The 14,994-nt window shown below is 45.8% G+C and overlaps 1 protein-coding gene and 1 long non-coding RNA gene across 2 annotated transcripts in view; both read left to right on the top strand.

The window, feature by feature from the left end:
- LOC142296638 (putative cation-transporting ATPase 13A4) overlaps window positions 1–14,994 on the top strand; it is a 523,287-nt gene that overhangs the window by 185,073 nt on the left and 323,220 nt on the right. The window contains exons 9-10 of the mRNA XM_075340491.1: window positions 7,916–8,047; window positions 9,892–10,062. Of these exons, the coding sequence (XP_075196606.1) occupies window positions 7,916–8,047; window positions 9,892–10,062 (303 nt within the window). The remainder of the gene's footprint in view (window positions 1–7,915; window positions 8,048–9,891; window positions 10,063–14,994) is intronic.
- On the top strand, window positions 735–1,460 carry LOC142296639 (uncharacterized). Its single transcript, XR_012751663.1, has 4 exons — window positions 735–878; window positions 957–1,030; window positions 1,173–1,268; window positions 1,353–1,460. It is a non-coding gene; the product is annotated as an uncharacterized LOC142296639 (long non-coding RNA).

Below are 14,994 nucleotides of genomic sequence, written 5' to 3'. Positions count from 1 at the left end.
AGGTCTGTATACCACTCCTCACCGTATAATGTAGCGACACACAGTGTCCAGCAGTCCACAGTGTGATATAGCGCCGCAGTAACAATTCTCACCACTACCGTCCCTATGCAAGACATAACAAAGGAGGAAGTCAGCTTCACCTGCAGCTGATCTTCTCATTTAACCCTGCATTTAAGACAGCATTAGTGCACAGACCAGCGCAGCAGCCAGCCACTTTCTCCTCTGGACACAGGTCTGTATCACCCCATACATCGGGCTTCCCTAACATGACTTCCTCATTTCGCTCACCCATAATCTATGTCTCTACAACTATAGGTTCCCTTTGCTCCTCATGGGTCTTTTTGACCGTTCCATTTCCAAGCAACCCCCCTGGGAATAACCTACTGCACAGGGCATTGTCTTCACACAGGCTGTTTCATTTCAGAGGTACTGTTATTTGATTCACCCATTTTTGCTTATGGTTGAGAAATTGTTGGCATACCATTGCATTAACCTTTGTTTCTTATGTCATAAGTCCGCAACGAATATAGGACACTGATATTGGCAATCAGGATAACTCCTGCTATCCCACTACCACCTTTAACAAGGACTCCTATACAATTCCTCCTCACGGCTGTTTATAGATTGTGAGTAAGCGCGAGTCATTTCCTATGGAGGTTTTACCTCACCTTATGCTGCATATTTTGTGGAACTGCTTATTCAAAGAGATTTGTTTCTCTCTTATAGAATATTAACCTGCGCCATTATGGGCTATATGTTTTAAAGCAAGTATAGGAGACTTGCATTACCCACTGGATAACTTGTGCCAATTCCAGATCAGTTTCACTGGTTTCCGGATACATATTATATCTTGTACACCTTCCCACGCCGGTTGACAGGTAGTGAACATAGTATAATTATCCTTACATACATGTTTCTCCACTTACTGATATGTTCACTCCATCTTCCTCTATTAGGCTGTCTCCTCCCGGATGAGATTGGCGCTGTACCTATACGGTAGCCACTGAAACTCTTTATCTCTATTGGACAGGTACCTTTTCTTATACATATCTTATACATCTCTCCTTACCCTGAGAACTTTTTTCCCCCCCTCTTCCCCTCCCTCCTCCCCTCTCCCCTTCCACAATCTTTTCTCTTCTTTTACATTTCACTCTTCTTTTACTTATATCTAGCTTTGACATGTGATCTTCTACCCTGGTAATATACCATTACATGATTTCCTTAAGACTTTGACTGGCTGACCCCGACTTTCAATCGTTTAGTCACAGGTACCCACAAATCACTCAATAGTCGTGTACATGTCATGATTCACTGCATGATTTTTAATACGATTATCCTGTTTTTTCACCTAGTGCTCACACGCACCAATCATTCTCTCCTTTTGAGTGGTGACTCGTATCGCTCCTTTTCGAGTAGTGTTCATATATTGACTCCTCTGCCTCATAGGTATGTGCATTTGTTCGTCTCTTCATACATATGCATGATAAACTTTCAGTTTGCACACAAATTTCTTCGGATGATGTCCTAATCTTCTCCCTGGGTATATATATGCTATTACCCCATATGTTTGTACTTTTTTCACCCTGCAACTGTAATGCGTGTTACATGTTCTTTTTTGTACATTGTATATAAGTGACCGGAGCTGTGTCTCCTGGTAATTATCTCTTGTGTTATGTATTAATTTTGTTTTTATGTTTTCTTTATAGTCTGATATATTCTCTTGATAAAGGTCAAGGTGTGACCGAAACGTTGAGATAAGACTATTACACAATAAAAAACATCAAAGATACCCAGACATTGTTTTCTTTCTTCTTGGAGTGCCGGGGATAATTTTGGAGTTGACCTGTCCATTTGTGGCTTTACCATCTGCCCAGAGGACCTGAGACGTTGAAGCTGTTATTAGTTTTGGCTCCTACCATCCTCCAGAGAAACAGTAAAGGGGGCTTTACACGCTGCGATATCGTTAATAAATTATTGTCGGGGTCATGGTGTTTGTGACGCACATTCGGCGTCATTAATGATATCGCAGTGTGTGACAAGTACGAGCAACCTTAAACGATCGCAAAAGCAGTCAAAATCGTTTGCCACGGAGAGGTCGTCCTGAAACTAAAAATCATTCTCTGCTTATTAGCCATGTTGTTCCTCGTTCCTGCGGCACCACACATCGCTCTGTGTGACACGACAGGAGTGACGAACATCTCCTTAACTGCCTCCACCAGCAATGCGGAAGGAGGTGAGCGGGCTGTTACGTCCCGCTCGTCTCCGCCCCTCCGCTTCTATTGGATGCCTGCCGTGTGACGTCGCTATGACGCCGCATGAACCGCCCCCCTTAGAAAGGAGGCGGATCGCCGGCCAGAGCCACGTCGCAGGGCAGGTAAGTGCGTGTGACGGGGGTAAGCGAGGTTGTGCGGCACAGGCAGCGATTTGCTGGTGTCGCACAACCGACGGGGGTGGGTGCGAAGCGTGTAAAGTACCCTTTAGTCCTCCAGAAATGAGGAAAATGATTCCCACACCTGAAATACCCACACATTGAAATTGCCCCTACCATGACCACCAATTGAGCTGTCAGGCACTGTTGAGTCTCCTACATCAACATCAGTGGTAACTTACTCCCAAGCTGATAGCAGAAGAAGCAAATTTTACCTAGAAGATCAGCTGGCAAGACATCACCTCGGCTCTTTAGTGTCACTTCCACCACTAGTCCCCACTTGTGACATCACTTCCTCCCATATTTTTAGCTGTAGTATTTTTTTTTTTTCTTTCACACTGCCATGTATGTTGCTAGGGCCTATTTATTGTGTAACACACATTGCCAGTTACACAATTATAAATTTCCCAAAAAAGTTTAACAACCCTGCAAAAATAAGCAACTGTGCCGCCCCCGCGTCAGCAGCCGGGCTGCTCGAATCCAGATCCGCGGTGGCTCGAGGGGTCTCCAGACGAGGGGGTCATGCAGCCACTCGAATAAAGGGGGGCTATGTACAGGGGATGGTGTGGAAAGTTCGTGACATCACTAGTGGTGTGTGGTAAGGGTGAAGTACCACCACTGCGGCTGGGAGTACCCGGTGGCGATGGTGTGGGCAGCCAGGTGTTTAACCCCTCCACGGGTAGGGGGGATGCCCCGTGACTCGGGTATGGCGCTAGGAAGGTGCCGTCGGGACGGTAAGGGTTAATTGCGTACTCACTCAGTTCAATAACGCTGAAGCTGACAACTGTGGTAAACCAAAGTTCTTGATGCCACTGAAGCAGGGAGGGAGCACGCCTGGATCCCGTGCCCGTTGGTGTTGCTTGTTAGCCTGTGACCTTAACTTTGGCACCTCTCTTCTCTAGTTGGTCCCTTTTAGCATGAAACTAAATGGTACCGCTCACCTGTATGGCTAATGGAGTGAGCTTGCTCTCAGGGTTCACGCTTGGGATTTTCTGGACTATGCAGTTGGAAATTCCTATCCCCCTCATTGCGCTACTATCCCGATTTTGGAGCAGGTGGAGAACGGATCTTGAAGGCTGCGTTCTCATCTGATAAATTACCAGGACGCCTGAAGCTACTTCCCAGACTAGGGTCTACGTACCTCGTTGTGCCCTGGCCCCTGCCCGGTGATGGCACAAGGCCACAGGCTGTCCTCCTCAACAGTCCATGCCCCTTGTCAAAATCCCCTGAGACCGGGGCCAGCTCCTACCAGGGCCAGACCAACGTCTGCCACCTAGTAGTAACAAGGAGAATAGCTCCTGACCTCTCCTCTCAAGTGTCACTACTCAACTCACTGTCTCCTAACACTCCTAAACTCCCCTTAACCAACCCCCCAAGTGGCCAACCCTATTCCCTTTAGGCTGTCCACTGGTGTGTCTGATGGGTGTGGTGCAGAGTGTTTCTAGGATTTTGATTAGCTTGTTCTTAGCCACACCATAGGCTAGGGATCCATAACCAAGGAGGAGATGGACACCATGCAGAAGGGCAGATTGCACAATGTCCTATGACGAACTGATAGGCCAGGGCGTCACATTCCCCCTTGGTTAAACGTAGCTCGTCCCCAAGCTACAGGACACCAGAGGTTTATTTTTTTTAAACTGTGGAAAAGTAAGAAAAAGGGGTTAACACTTTTATTAACATTTTCATCCCACGCAGGTGAGGCACTTTTCTTAAACGTTACCAGCTGTAAAGAGTTCATCTCTCAACGATGGGACGCCACCAGTTTCAATGGTAGCGGAGACTCAACCTGCTCCGTTGCAACCTCTACCCATGACAGTCCAGTCCCAATGTCCCGGATCCCGTTAACCCACCACCCAAACAACCTGAACCCCTGCAAACCTATGGTGGGTCCGTGACCAGGTTAAGGTCCCGAGCGCTGTTTTAGACGACTCTGGTGGGCACAGGAGGTGCAACTATGTACAAAACACAAGTTTGTGTTGGTCATGCCAGTCCTGTGACCGTGGTCGATGTTTACTATATTATATATATATATATATATATATATAACTAACAAAGTCCATGTACTGAATGTACACTCTTTAGCAATTTTCTAGCAAATCTGGTTATTTTCACTCTGTTCATTAAAACTGGTTAATTAGGCACTTATTCACTAACATTTCTATATGGAAAATAACAAACTGTGGAAAATAATAAACGAAAAACACCGATACCTAACATTTCTATGGCATCGTTAAACTACTGGCATTTTTAACATTTAACTACCTGTACCACTCACTGGGAGGCTGATAGTTAACTGCAGCAGCAGGCACAACTTGCTCATTCACCATAGTGAGCCGTTTCACATCGAGGGCGTACTAGCTCCGCTCACTCCAGTGCAGTGTGTAAGTGACTACCTCCCCTGGCTCCAGATTTCGACCTGGATGATCCCTTGGGAGATGCTGCTCGATATCTCTTCATCGGGGAGACTCACTTTCCAGAGGAAACCCCACCCCTTCTCAGGGTTGAAGCGCCGCACAAGACCCCTTTGTTGCAGCCCTCGAGCACAAAAGGTGGCTTTCCTCAGATTTTCATTCTCCCTTTGTGTACGGGCAATGATCTCCCACTGCCGTTGGTCTGGAGTTGTCATCACTGGTGTCGGTTGTCACTGGTTTCGGGTGATGATCTCAGCTTGTAATTGTTGGTGATGTCGTTCCCAGTAGGGGACGTCAGCGTCCGGCCTCAGCTCCCTAGTTGGCTCTGGTTTGATGTGGACTCTTGAAGCCCCAACAGCCGTCGAGATGCCACGTTGCAGTGGAACCAGTAGATCTTTAAGCTCCACCTCCGAATCTGCAGGTAGCAAGACCGACTGCTTCGCAGCCAGGGTTGCAGGGTCCGGGTGCTCCGCTTCTGAGGACGGGCCCGGTGATGCGGCCGGGTCTGGTCTGGCCGGTATCCGAATGACCGCTGTCATGACAGGGATGAGGAACAGCTCCGTGATTTCTGCAGCTGGAGCATCCTTTAAAGGCACCGAAGGTTCCGCTGCCGGAATTGGTGTGGACAGCTCGGCGTCCGGAGGACGGGGTAGCTGATGGTGTAATGCTCACCGCGAGCGGGGGTGGTCCAGATCCCTAAGCCGCTGTGGCCGGATTTGAGCAATCAATGGGGACTGGATAACCGCTTACCCTCTCTTCTTGTGGGATTTTAATCTCACAAGCTCGCACCGCCATCGCCAGGCTCCTGATCTCTTCCCTCAAGTGGTTTAGGATGAACAAGAACTGCGTCCGCATTCTCCTGCACAGCTGCTCTGTCTCTTCCTCTATCCATGTCGCAGTCCCGGGAACAGCACGTTCCGGTGACCAGTCTCGCTCCGCCATCTTGCTTTTGCGTCGTCCAGGAACGTGATGGCAGAATCCTGGCATCTCTGCTTACCTTCCGCTGTAGTTACATTCCGGCACGCCCCCTCGGTTTTCACTCAGCAATCTTTCGCACGCTGTGGCCCTCTGCAAACTTCTGGTTCCGGCCTCACGCTCAGGACGAAAGGCAGGGTTACTGCTTTGTGCGCTTTCACGGGGAAGATGGCGTTTTGGCACGAAAAGATGGCGGAAAATGGTGGAATTGGCGGGAAGAGGAATTTTGACTCGCGGTTTTCGGCTTCAAGGCGCACGTCACCCAGGTAAGTGGGTCTTACTCAGATCCTGTTCGTGACACCAAAAGTTTTGAGGTGTGCCGTCCCCGCGTCAGCAGCCATGCTGCTTGGATCCAGATCCGCTGTGGCTCGAGGGGTCTCCGGACCCGGGGGTCATGTGGCCACTCGAATAAAGTGGGAGATATGTACAGGGGATGGTGTGGAAAGTTCATGACGCCACCCGTGGTGCGTGGCAAGGGTGAAGTACCACCGCTGTGGCTGGGAGTGCCTGGTGGCAATGGTGTGGGCAGCCAGGTGTTTAACCCCTCCACGGGTAGGGGGAATGCCCCGGGACTCTGTGATGGTGCTGGGGAGGCGCCATCGGGCCGGTAAGGGTTAATTGCGTACTCACTCAGTCCAATAACGCGGATGATAACAACCGTGGTAAACCAAAGTTCTTGATGCCACTACAGCAGGGAAGGAGCACACCTGAATCCCGTGCCCATTGGTGCTGCTTGTTAGCCTGTGACCTTAACCTTGGCACCTCTCTTCTCTAGTTGGTCCCTTTTAGCATGAAACTAAACGGGTGCCGCTCACCCGTATGGCTAACGGAGTGAGCTTGCTCTCAGGGTACACGCATGGTATTTTCTGGACTATGCAGTGGGAAAGTCCTATCAACTTCGTTGCGCTAGTACCCCGATTTTGGAGCGGGTGGAGAACCGATCTTGAAGGCTCCATCCTCGTCGGGTAAATTACCAGGATGCCTGAAGCTACTTCCCAGCTTAGAGTCCACGTACCCCATCGTGCCCTGGCCCCTGCCCAGTGATGGCCGCCGGCTGTCCTCCTCGATAGTCCGTGCCTCTTGTCATGATTCTCTGTGACCAGGGTCCAGCTCCTACCAGGCCCAGACCAATGTCTGCCACCCAGTAGTAACAAGGAGCCCAGTTCCTGACCTCTCCTCTCGAGTGTCTCGAGTGTCACTACTCAACTCACTATCTCCTAACACTCCTGACCTTCCCTTAACCAACCCCGCAAGTGGCCAACCCTATTCCCTTCAGGCTGTCCACTGGTGTGTCTGGTATGTGTGGTGCAGAGTGTTCCTATGGTTTTGATTAGCCTGTTCTTAGCAACACCATAGGTCAGGGACCCGTAACCAAGGAGGAGGTGGATATCATGCCGAAGGGCAGATTGCATAATACCCTGTGACGACCTGATAGGCCAGGGCATCACACAATTAATCAGAAATACTAGGTTAGCTACACGTGACAACCAAAAAAGCTAATACAACAGAAGCATACCCATAGTATAGGTGTGTTCATTTTCATTGTTTTTGGTATTTTTTTAGAGCTCTTTCAGGTAGGTTCCTGGTGATGTCTGCCTGAAAAAGGCATTGTGTGCACGTACCCCAATAGTACATGTAATCGTTTCCCCAGATCCCCATTGAACATGTGATGTAATAGCAGAAAGGCATTATAGAAAAGCCCAATGAGCTTCAAAAGGCATCATCATCATATGAGCTCACAGTATGGCTGATGTAATCATTATCAATTTTTTTAAATGGTTCGGGGTGGGGATGCGATCCCAGTGAATCAAATTTCCTATTATTATATTTAGCTGCAACTTGAACATTTCAGAAATTGTAACTTAAAAAAATGGATTCACAATGGCTCAATTTGAGTTGGTACCTCTCTGCTCGTACAAAAAAACTTTAAGGAAAAAAAAACATGGGAAATGCCCTTAAGTATTATTTGGCTTTTCTTTTCCTAGAGATATATATATATGTATGTGTATATATATATATATATATATATATATATATATATATATATATATATATATACAATATTTTTTTATGTAATAATTATTGTGGTTTTTTTTAACAGAATTTACAGAAGTACAATCTCAGTCCTTGGTTCCCGGTGATGTTATTGTTTTGGGAGGAGACAAGCTTTTCTTACCTTGTGACGCCATTTTAATCAGTGGAGGGTGTACTGTGAATGAAGCGATGTTAACCGGTATGGATTTTTCATTCTTTAAAATTCTGATTTTTTTTTTTTTAATTTATTTCTTTTTTGCATTGTTGAGAGTTTATACAGTAATTCCTTTAAGATTTTGCAGGTGTATCTTCTGGACAGTTGAGCTTAGACCCGTTTCACACTTCAGTGAAAAACACTGACGTTCTTCACTGACGTGTAAAACACGCACATGTCCCTCCGTGTTCCGTGATTCACGACACACGTGGATTGTCCATGTACAATCTATGATCCGTGATCCGTGTTTGCATCTGGCATTACTCCCCCACCTTTACTACTGCTGTCCATGGTGCTGAACTCCTCGGCTCTGCAGCGTCCACCAACCGCTCTCAGCAGCTACTTCCTGGTCATGCTGCGATCGGCACACATCTCAGCTGATTTTCACAGCTGAGATGTGTGCCTGCTAGGCACGAGCAGAATCGTTATCTGCTCGTGCCGTTTAACCCCTTATATGGCGCTGTCAATGTGTGACAGCGCCATTATAAGCGTGATCGCGGTAAACATTTACTTACCGCCCGATACCGGAAGTCACGTAACGCAATCATGTGACTCCCGATAGTTGTCATGGTAGCACAGGGTCATGTGATGACTCCTGTACTACACCTGACTTGCTTTCACTTTCGCTGTGCCAGCGGCACAGCAAAAGAGAAAGAGAGCGTATCTGCTGTTTACAGCCTTGTAGCTGTGATCAGCAGATACTGCAGAGCAATCGGAATGCTGATCGCAATAGCCCCATAGGGGAACTAGTAAAATAAAAAAAAAAGTAAAAAAAAAAAAGTTTTTAAAAATTAAAAAAACACAAAAAAACCTAAAAGTTCAAATCACCTCCCATTCGCCCCATTGAAAATTAAAGGGTTAAAAAAATAAAAATATACACACATTTGGTATCACCGCGTTCAGAAACGCCCGATCTATCAAAATATAATATCAATTAATCTTATCAGTATATGGCGCAGCGGCAAAAAAATTCCAAACACCAAAACGATGTTTTTTTGTTGCCACAACTTTTGCGCAAAATGCTATAAGAGGCAATCAAAACGTAGCATCTGCACAAAAATGGTACCGTTAAAAACGTCAGCTCGAGACGCAAAAAATAAGCTGTCATTGAGCCATAGATCCCGAAAAATGAGAACGCTACGGGTCACGGAATATGGCGTTAAACATGTGCCACTTTTTTCGGACAAACTCCCGATTTTTTTTTTTAACCCTTTATATAAAAGTAAACCTATACATGTTTGGTGTCTACGAACTCGCACTGACCTAAGGCATCACACCCACACATCCATCAGTTTTACCATATAGTGAACACAGTGAATAAAATATCTCAAAAACCATAGTGCTATCGCACTTTTTTTGCAATTTTTCTGCATTTGGAATGTTTTTGCCGTTTTCTAGTACCCTATATGGTAAAACTGATGGTTTCATTTAAAAGTACAGCTCGTTCCGCAAAAAATGAGCCCTCACATTACCATATTGACTGAAAAATAAAAAAGTTACGTCTATCAGAAAAAGAATGGCGAAAAAAAAAACGGAAAGCGAAAAATCGGCCGGTCGTGAAGGGGTTAAAGGAAATGGGAAAAGAGTAAAAAAACAAACAAACTGGTACTTCATTTGGTTACACCCTCTCGCTACATATTTTACATCTTGTTCAATGCCATTCATTTGTTGAAATAAAGATGTAAATGTATTTTGCATTGATTTGCCTTTATTTACTTAATATTTGCCTCTAATCTGCAAGTATTTATCACAGTTGGATCTTCATACCCAAGAGCAGAAAAGTTCATTTACAGATAACTTAAAAATGTACCTTTTTATTCAATTTCAAGGTGAAAGTATCCCTGTGGCGAAGACACCACTCCCAAATATTAACAACTCCATTCCTTGGATGGCGCACAGTGGTGATGACTACAAAAAGCATGTTCTTTTTTGTGGAACTGAGGTCCTCCAGACTAAAAGAAACAGTCAGGACCTTGTAAAAGCCGTCGTCCTACAAACTGGTGGGTGTTTTGGTCTTTAGATACTTCTTTAAAGGGTTGTCTATTTTTAGCAATCAATGTGAGTGATTCAATGGTGTGGGAACCCATCTGTAATTTCTGATGGAATCTGGCAGAACATGTTCAATTCATCTGCAATGCTGCCGGAAGGAAAATAGAAGGAATAACTCAGGGAAGAATTATAGTTACCGTGAAATCATTGGGCAAACCATATCATTTATACATAAATTGAGTCCTTCAGAGTGAGTGATGCTCTATGGAGTTTCTCTTTGAACGGCAATGACAGAAGGTAAGCATCTTTATTAAGGGGGTTCTCTAGTCTAAAATCATGTGTGCAGTCTCTCTATTACTATTGAGTAAGGCTGCGCCTACTAGTTGGATGCGCCCATTCCATACACTTGTATTAAGTGAGGCCATGCCCACTAGCCAAGTTCTGGCAAGGAACATGCATATCGCATACTCGCAGTCACATGACTACAGTTCCCAGCTCAGAAAGTGGTAAATACTTACAGGGAACATTGTGTGCGCTGGGAAGATTCATCAGTCTGCAGTCAGAGTGGCTGCAGACTTATAATTTTACACCAGACAACCCCATTAACTCATTCTTTAATACAATGTTTGAAAATGTGTTTTCCATACCAAATAACTTCTTGAAACAAAAAAAAAAATTGAAATATATTGAGTCTGAGGATAATAATGATAATAATAATAATAATAATAGTAATAATAATTATTATTGATATTATTATGATTACTATTATTATGCAATTTACAAACTAATATCCATTTTTTTAATATTTGGTTCTCAGAGGCAGAGATTCCTCAGGCAATGTAGGAAGCACTTTAATACCATTGGTTTGGATACTCCGGTATAAAAATGTTCCAGAATGTTGGAATTTTATTGCAAGGAATTTGTTGTATCTTCTCCCCATGTTTGCGTGGATTTCCTCCCAGCACTGCATCTTCCTCCTACACTCCAAAGACATAATGCTAGCAAATTTAGATTGTGAGCCCTAATAGGTACAGTTATGATATGATAATGTTTATATAGCACTGCAGAATATGTTGGCGCTTTAGAAGCAACAATAATAAATAGAAATAAGCAAATTTTAGAATTCCCTCAGATTTGCAAGACTTATCGAATTCTTTGCAAATCAATTTGCAAAAATTGTAAGAAAAAAATATACCCACTACTGGAGACTCATCAATCAGATTAATAACATCACGAGTGGATGTACATGGGCTTCCCCATAATGCTTTGTAGCTATGACATCATTGACAGCCAATCAAAGTGAACTTATCACAGGGAGTCATAAAAATGAGAACAAGTCAAGAAGCACCATTTTCATGATTTTACAGTCTAAAGGGGGCTTTACACACAGCGACATCGCTGCCCGTGGCGCACAACATCGTCACACGGGACTTACATGCCTAGCGATGTCGCTGTGGCCGGCGAACTGCCTCCTTTCTAAAGGGGCAGTTCATGCGGTGTCACAGTGGTGTCACTAAGCGGCCGCCCAATAGAATAGGAGGGGCGGAGATGAGCGGACGTAACATCCCGCCCACCTCCTTTCTTCCTCATTGCGGGTGGCCGCAGGTACGGTGATAATCCTCGTTCCTGCGGTGTCACACGTAGCGATGTGTGCTGCTGCAGGAACGACGAACAACCAGCGTCCTGCAACAGCAACGATTTTATGAAAATGAATGACGTGTCAACGATCAACAATAAGGTGTGTATTTTTGATGGCTAGCACTCGCTCGGAGCTTTTACACACAATGATGTCGCTAGCGACACCGGATGTGCGTCACGGAATCTGTGACCCCGGCAATATAACGTTAGATACGTCGTTGAGTGGAACGGGGCCTTAAGGTAATGATGTCAGTGATGATCACAGCTCAATCCTCATAGGGACAGAACAATAAGCTGATAGTTTTGTACTACTGCAGTTCTGTACTGCTAACAATACTGCTGGCTGTTGCTATAACTTACTTTCCGTGTGTACCTATATAGTGACATCGCATTTTAGAGTCCAGGAATTTTTGTTCAGGAGGAAAAAAATAAATAAATATATAGCTATAAAATAAGATAAGAAAGGATAATTCTTTTGCTTATTTGTTTTACTAATACAATTAAAAAAATGTACATGACAAAAAAGTATTATTGACAGTGCCACAAGTTCCTTCCTATATATGTACCAACCAACCAATGTAGTGTTCTGGGTTGTGGGATTTTGTGCTTTAAAAATATGTTACTTTTTGCATACCTGTTTATTTTCTTTTCTTCTTTCAAGTGCTATAACTTTTTTATTTTTCTGTCCACATAGCCAGATGAGGATTTGTTTTTTGCAGGGCAAGTTGTACTTTTGAACAACATCATTCATTTTATCACATGAAGCATTGGAAAGCGGGGGAAATATTACAAGTGTGTTGAAATTGCAAAAAGAAGTACAATTACACAATACTTTTTTTTCGGTTTTCATATGTATACTGCCTGTGGTGAAAAAAAATTCAAAAATTTATTGAAAAGAAAATTGCACTTGTATCGTCATTTTGCAAGACCCATAATGGTTTCAATTGTTAGTATATGGGCTCTAAGTTCTGTGTTGACGAAGTTGGAATTCTAGAACTGCCATTCACGCTGTGTGCCTCACTGCTGTCTTGTGGAAAAGTACTGTTAAGATGATCTACAAGAATGTTTTGATACTTCAGCATCCACGCATCCCTTTACAGGGGTGGAAGTATCTTGCTAAATTGACTCTTGTACCATGGATTAACAGAGTGGCAACCCAGTTTGCAGCACTATTTCTAATAGTAATGATACGAACATCATATTGCAAATAGTGAAGCAAGAAGACGCTGATGTGTCGGACGCTTCCATGTGATCAAAGTCTATGTTGTGTTGGTGGAGGGGTAATGCTTAAGCTTGCCTCCTCCATCCCCTTCCACTAACCATGGACAAAAGACACAGGGTCAATATCTTATTTGTCTCCGGAGTTTTCTGCGCCCATCACCTCATTCTCCTCCATTTGTTCCTCGGCTCCTGCACCTTCACTACTACTTTGTCTGTTACTCTTAGCCCACCTTGATCAATGAACTCTACCATTGTACCGCCCCGTGCTCGGCAGCCGAGCTGCTCGGATCCGGACCTTCAATGGGTGGCTCGAGGGTCTCCGGACCCACTGGTCACGTCAATCAAAAAGGGGTTTCCGATTTGGGAACGTAGGTGTACAGCCGGAGCCGTGTTAAGTTCGTGACGCCACCCACGGGATGTGGTGAAGGTGGACACCACCGCTGCAGTTACAGGGCACCCGGGAGAGATGCTGCGCAGCAAGTTGTTAACCCCTCCATGGGCAGGGATGGTGCCCCCGGGACCCGTTGGGGGTATTTGGCAGTGGAGGGAGATGGGCGGCTGGAGGGCACTGATGTACTCACTATTAGTAAACACACGAGTCTCTGGTAAACCAAGGTGATGGTGGTCGGTGCCCACAGCTGGCTGCAGTCTGGTCCCCCACCCGGTTGGTGGTCTCTGTCTTTCTCCTGCACCTGTTTGGGATGGTTGACTACCTGCACTTGCAACTTCAGGAGTCCGCTCCCGGCTTTTGGTTGCCTAAGGAGCCCTTTGCCCGGAGACGCTGGCCCGTGGGATCTCTGAGCCGTAGCGGTGGCTTTCTATCCCCCTCGTTGAGCTGTTGCCTTCAGTCGGGACTTTGGGTGGGACAGGACCTCTAGTCTTGGCCGCAATCAGTAAATTAGCTAGCCCCCAGTAGCCTCTGGACCTAGTTTCAGGGTCTGAGTACCCCCCTTTGTGCTCCGGTTTCTGAGTCGGTTCCCTGGGTTGGTACCGGCGGGCCACTACCCTGTCCCGGTCCACCACGGTTACACTGAGCCGTCTTCCCGGCTCCTGCAGACGGAGACCGCTGTCTGCCTCCTAGCCAGCAGTACCAGGGCTCCTACCCTGGCACCGGTTCAGTTTGGTCCTTCCTCTGCTGGAGCTGCACACAGCTCCAGCCCACACAACTTTCCACTTGACCTCTAGACTTGACTCTAGAACAGAACAGGACTGAACTTTCCCGCCCCAGGCTGTATGAGACTCCTCGGTGGGAGTCTTCCAACCGCCTGGTTCCGCCCCCTGGTGTGTCCATCAAGCTCTGAGGGGGGATGACTACGGTTTTATGTGTTTGGCTGCTGTCACCTGTAGAGATGAGCGAAACGGTCCCGGTTCGGCTCGAGTTCGGTTCGCCGAACGGAAGTCTCGTTCGAGTTCGGTTCGTCGAACCTTCGACGAACCGAACTCGAACCGCATAGGAAACAATGGCAGGCAATCACAAACACATAAAAACACCTAGAAAACACCCTCAAAGGTGTCCAAAAGGTGACAAACAACTCACAACACAACACAAACACATGGGAAAGTGACAAGGACATATACTCATGCGAAAACAAAAGAGCTGGACAAGGAAAAGAGGAGGAGACACAGATATAGGCATGTCACGCCCTTCTAAAATCATGTAAAACACTACAAGGTGACTCCAAGCGGAGTTCTCCCTTTTTTCCAAAAATTGGGCCACACACAGACACACCCACCCCTTCAGTGGCAGCGCTTGTGCCCCAGTTGTACACTTCACAGCTAGATTTGCATCAAGCACATTCAAAAATACGCCATCCTTTTCCGTCCTCAGGATTGCACCGGGGTAGGTAGCAAAGTCTTTCCTGATCCCAGCTCTGTTCATCTTGGATCATTTTTAAAAAACACAGCAAGCAAGGGTTACTCCAAGCGGAGTCTCCCTTTTTTTCCAAAAATTGTGCCCCACACACACCCACCCATTCAGTGGCAGCACTTGTGCCCTAGTTGTACACTTCACAGCTAGATTTGCATCAAGCACATTCAAAAATACACCATACCTAACCGTCCCCAGGATGACTCCGGGGTAGGTA

Source organism: Anomaloglossus baeobatrachus, chromosome 3, assembly GCF_048569485.1.
Source record: "Anomaloglossus baeobatrachus isolate aAnoBae1 chromosome 3, aAnoBae1.hap1, whole genome shotgun sequence".
Classification (NCBI taxonomy): domain Eukaryota; kingdom Metazoa; phylum Chordata; class Amphibia; order Anura; family Aromobatidae; genus Anomaloglossus; species Anomaloglossus baeobatrachus.
This window is presented reverse-complemented; position numbering and strand designations above follow the sequence as displayed.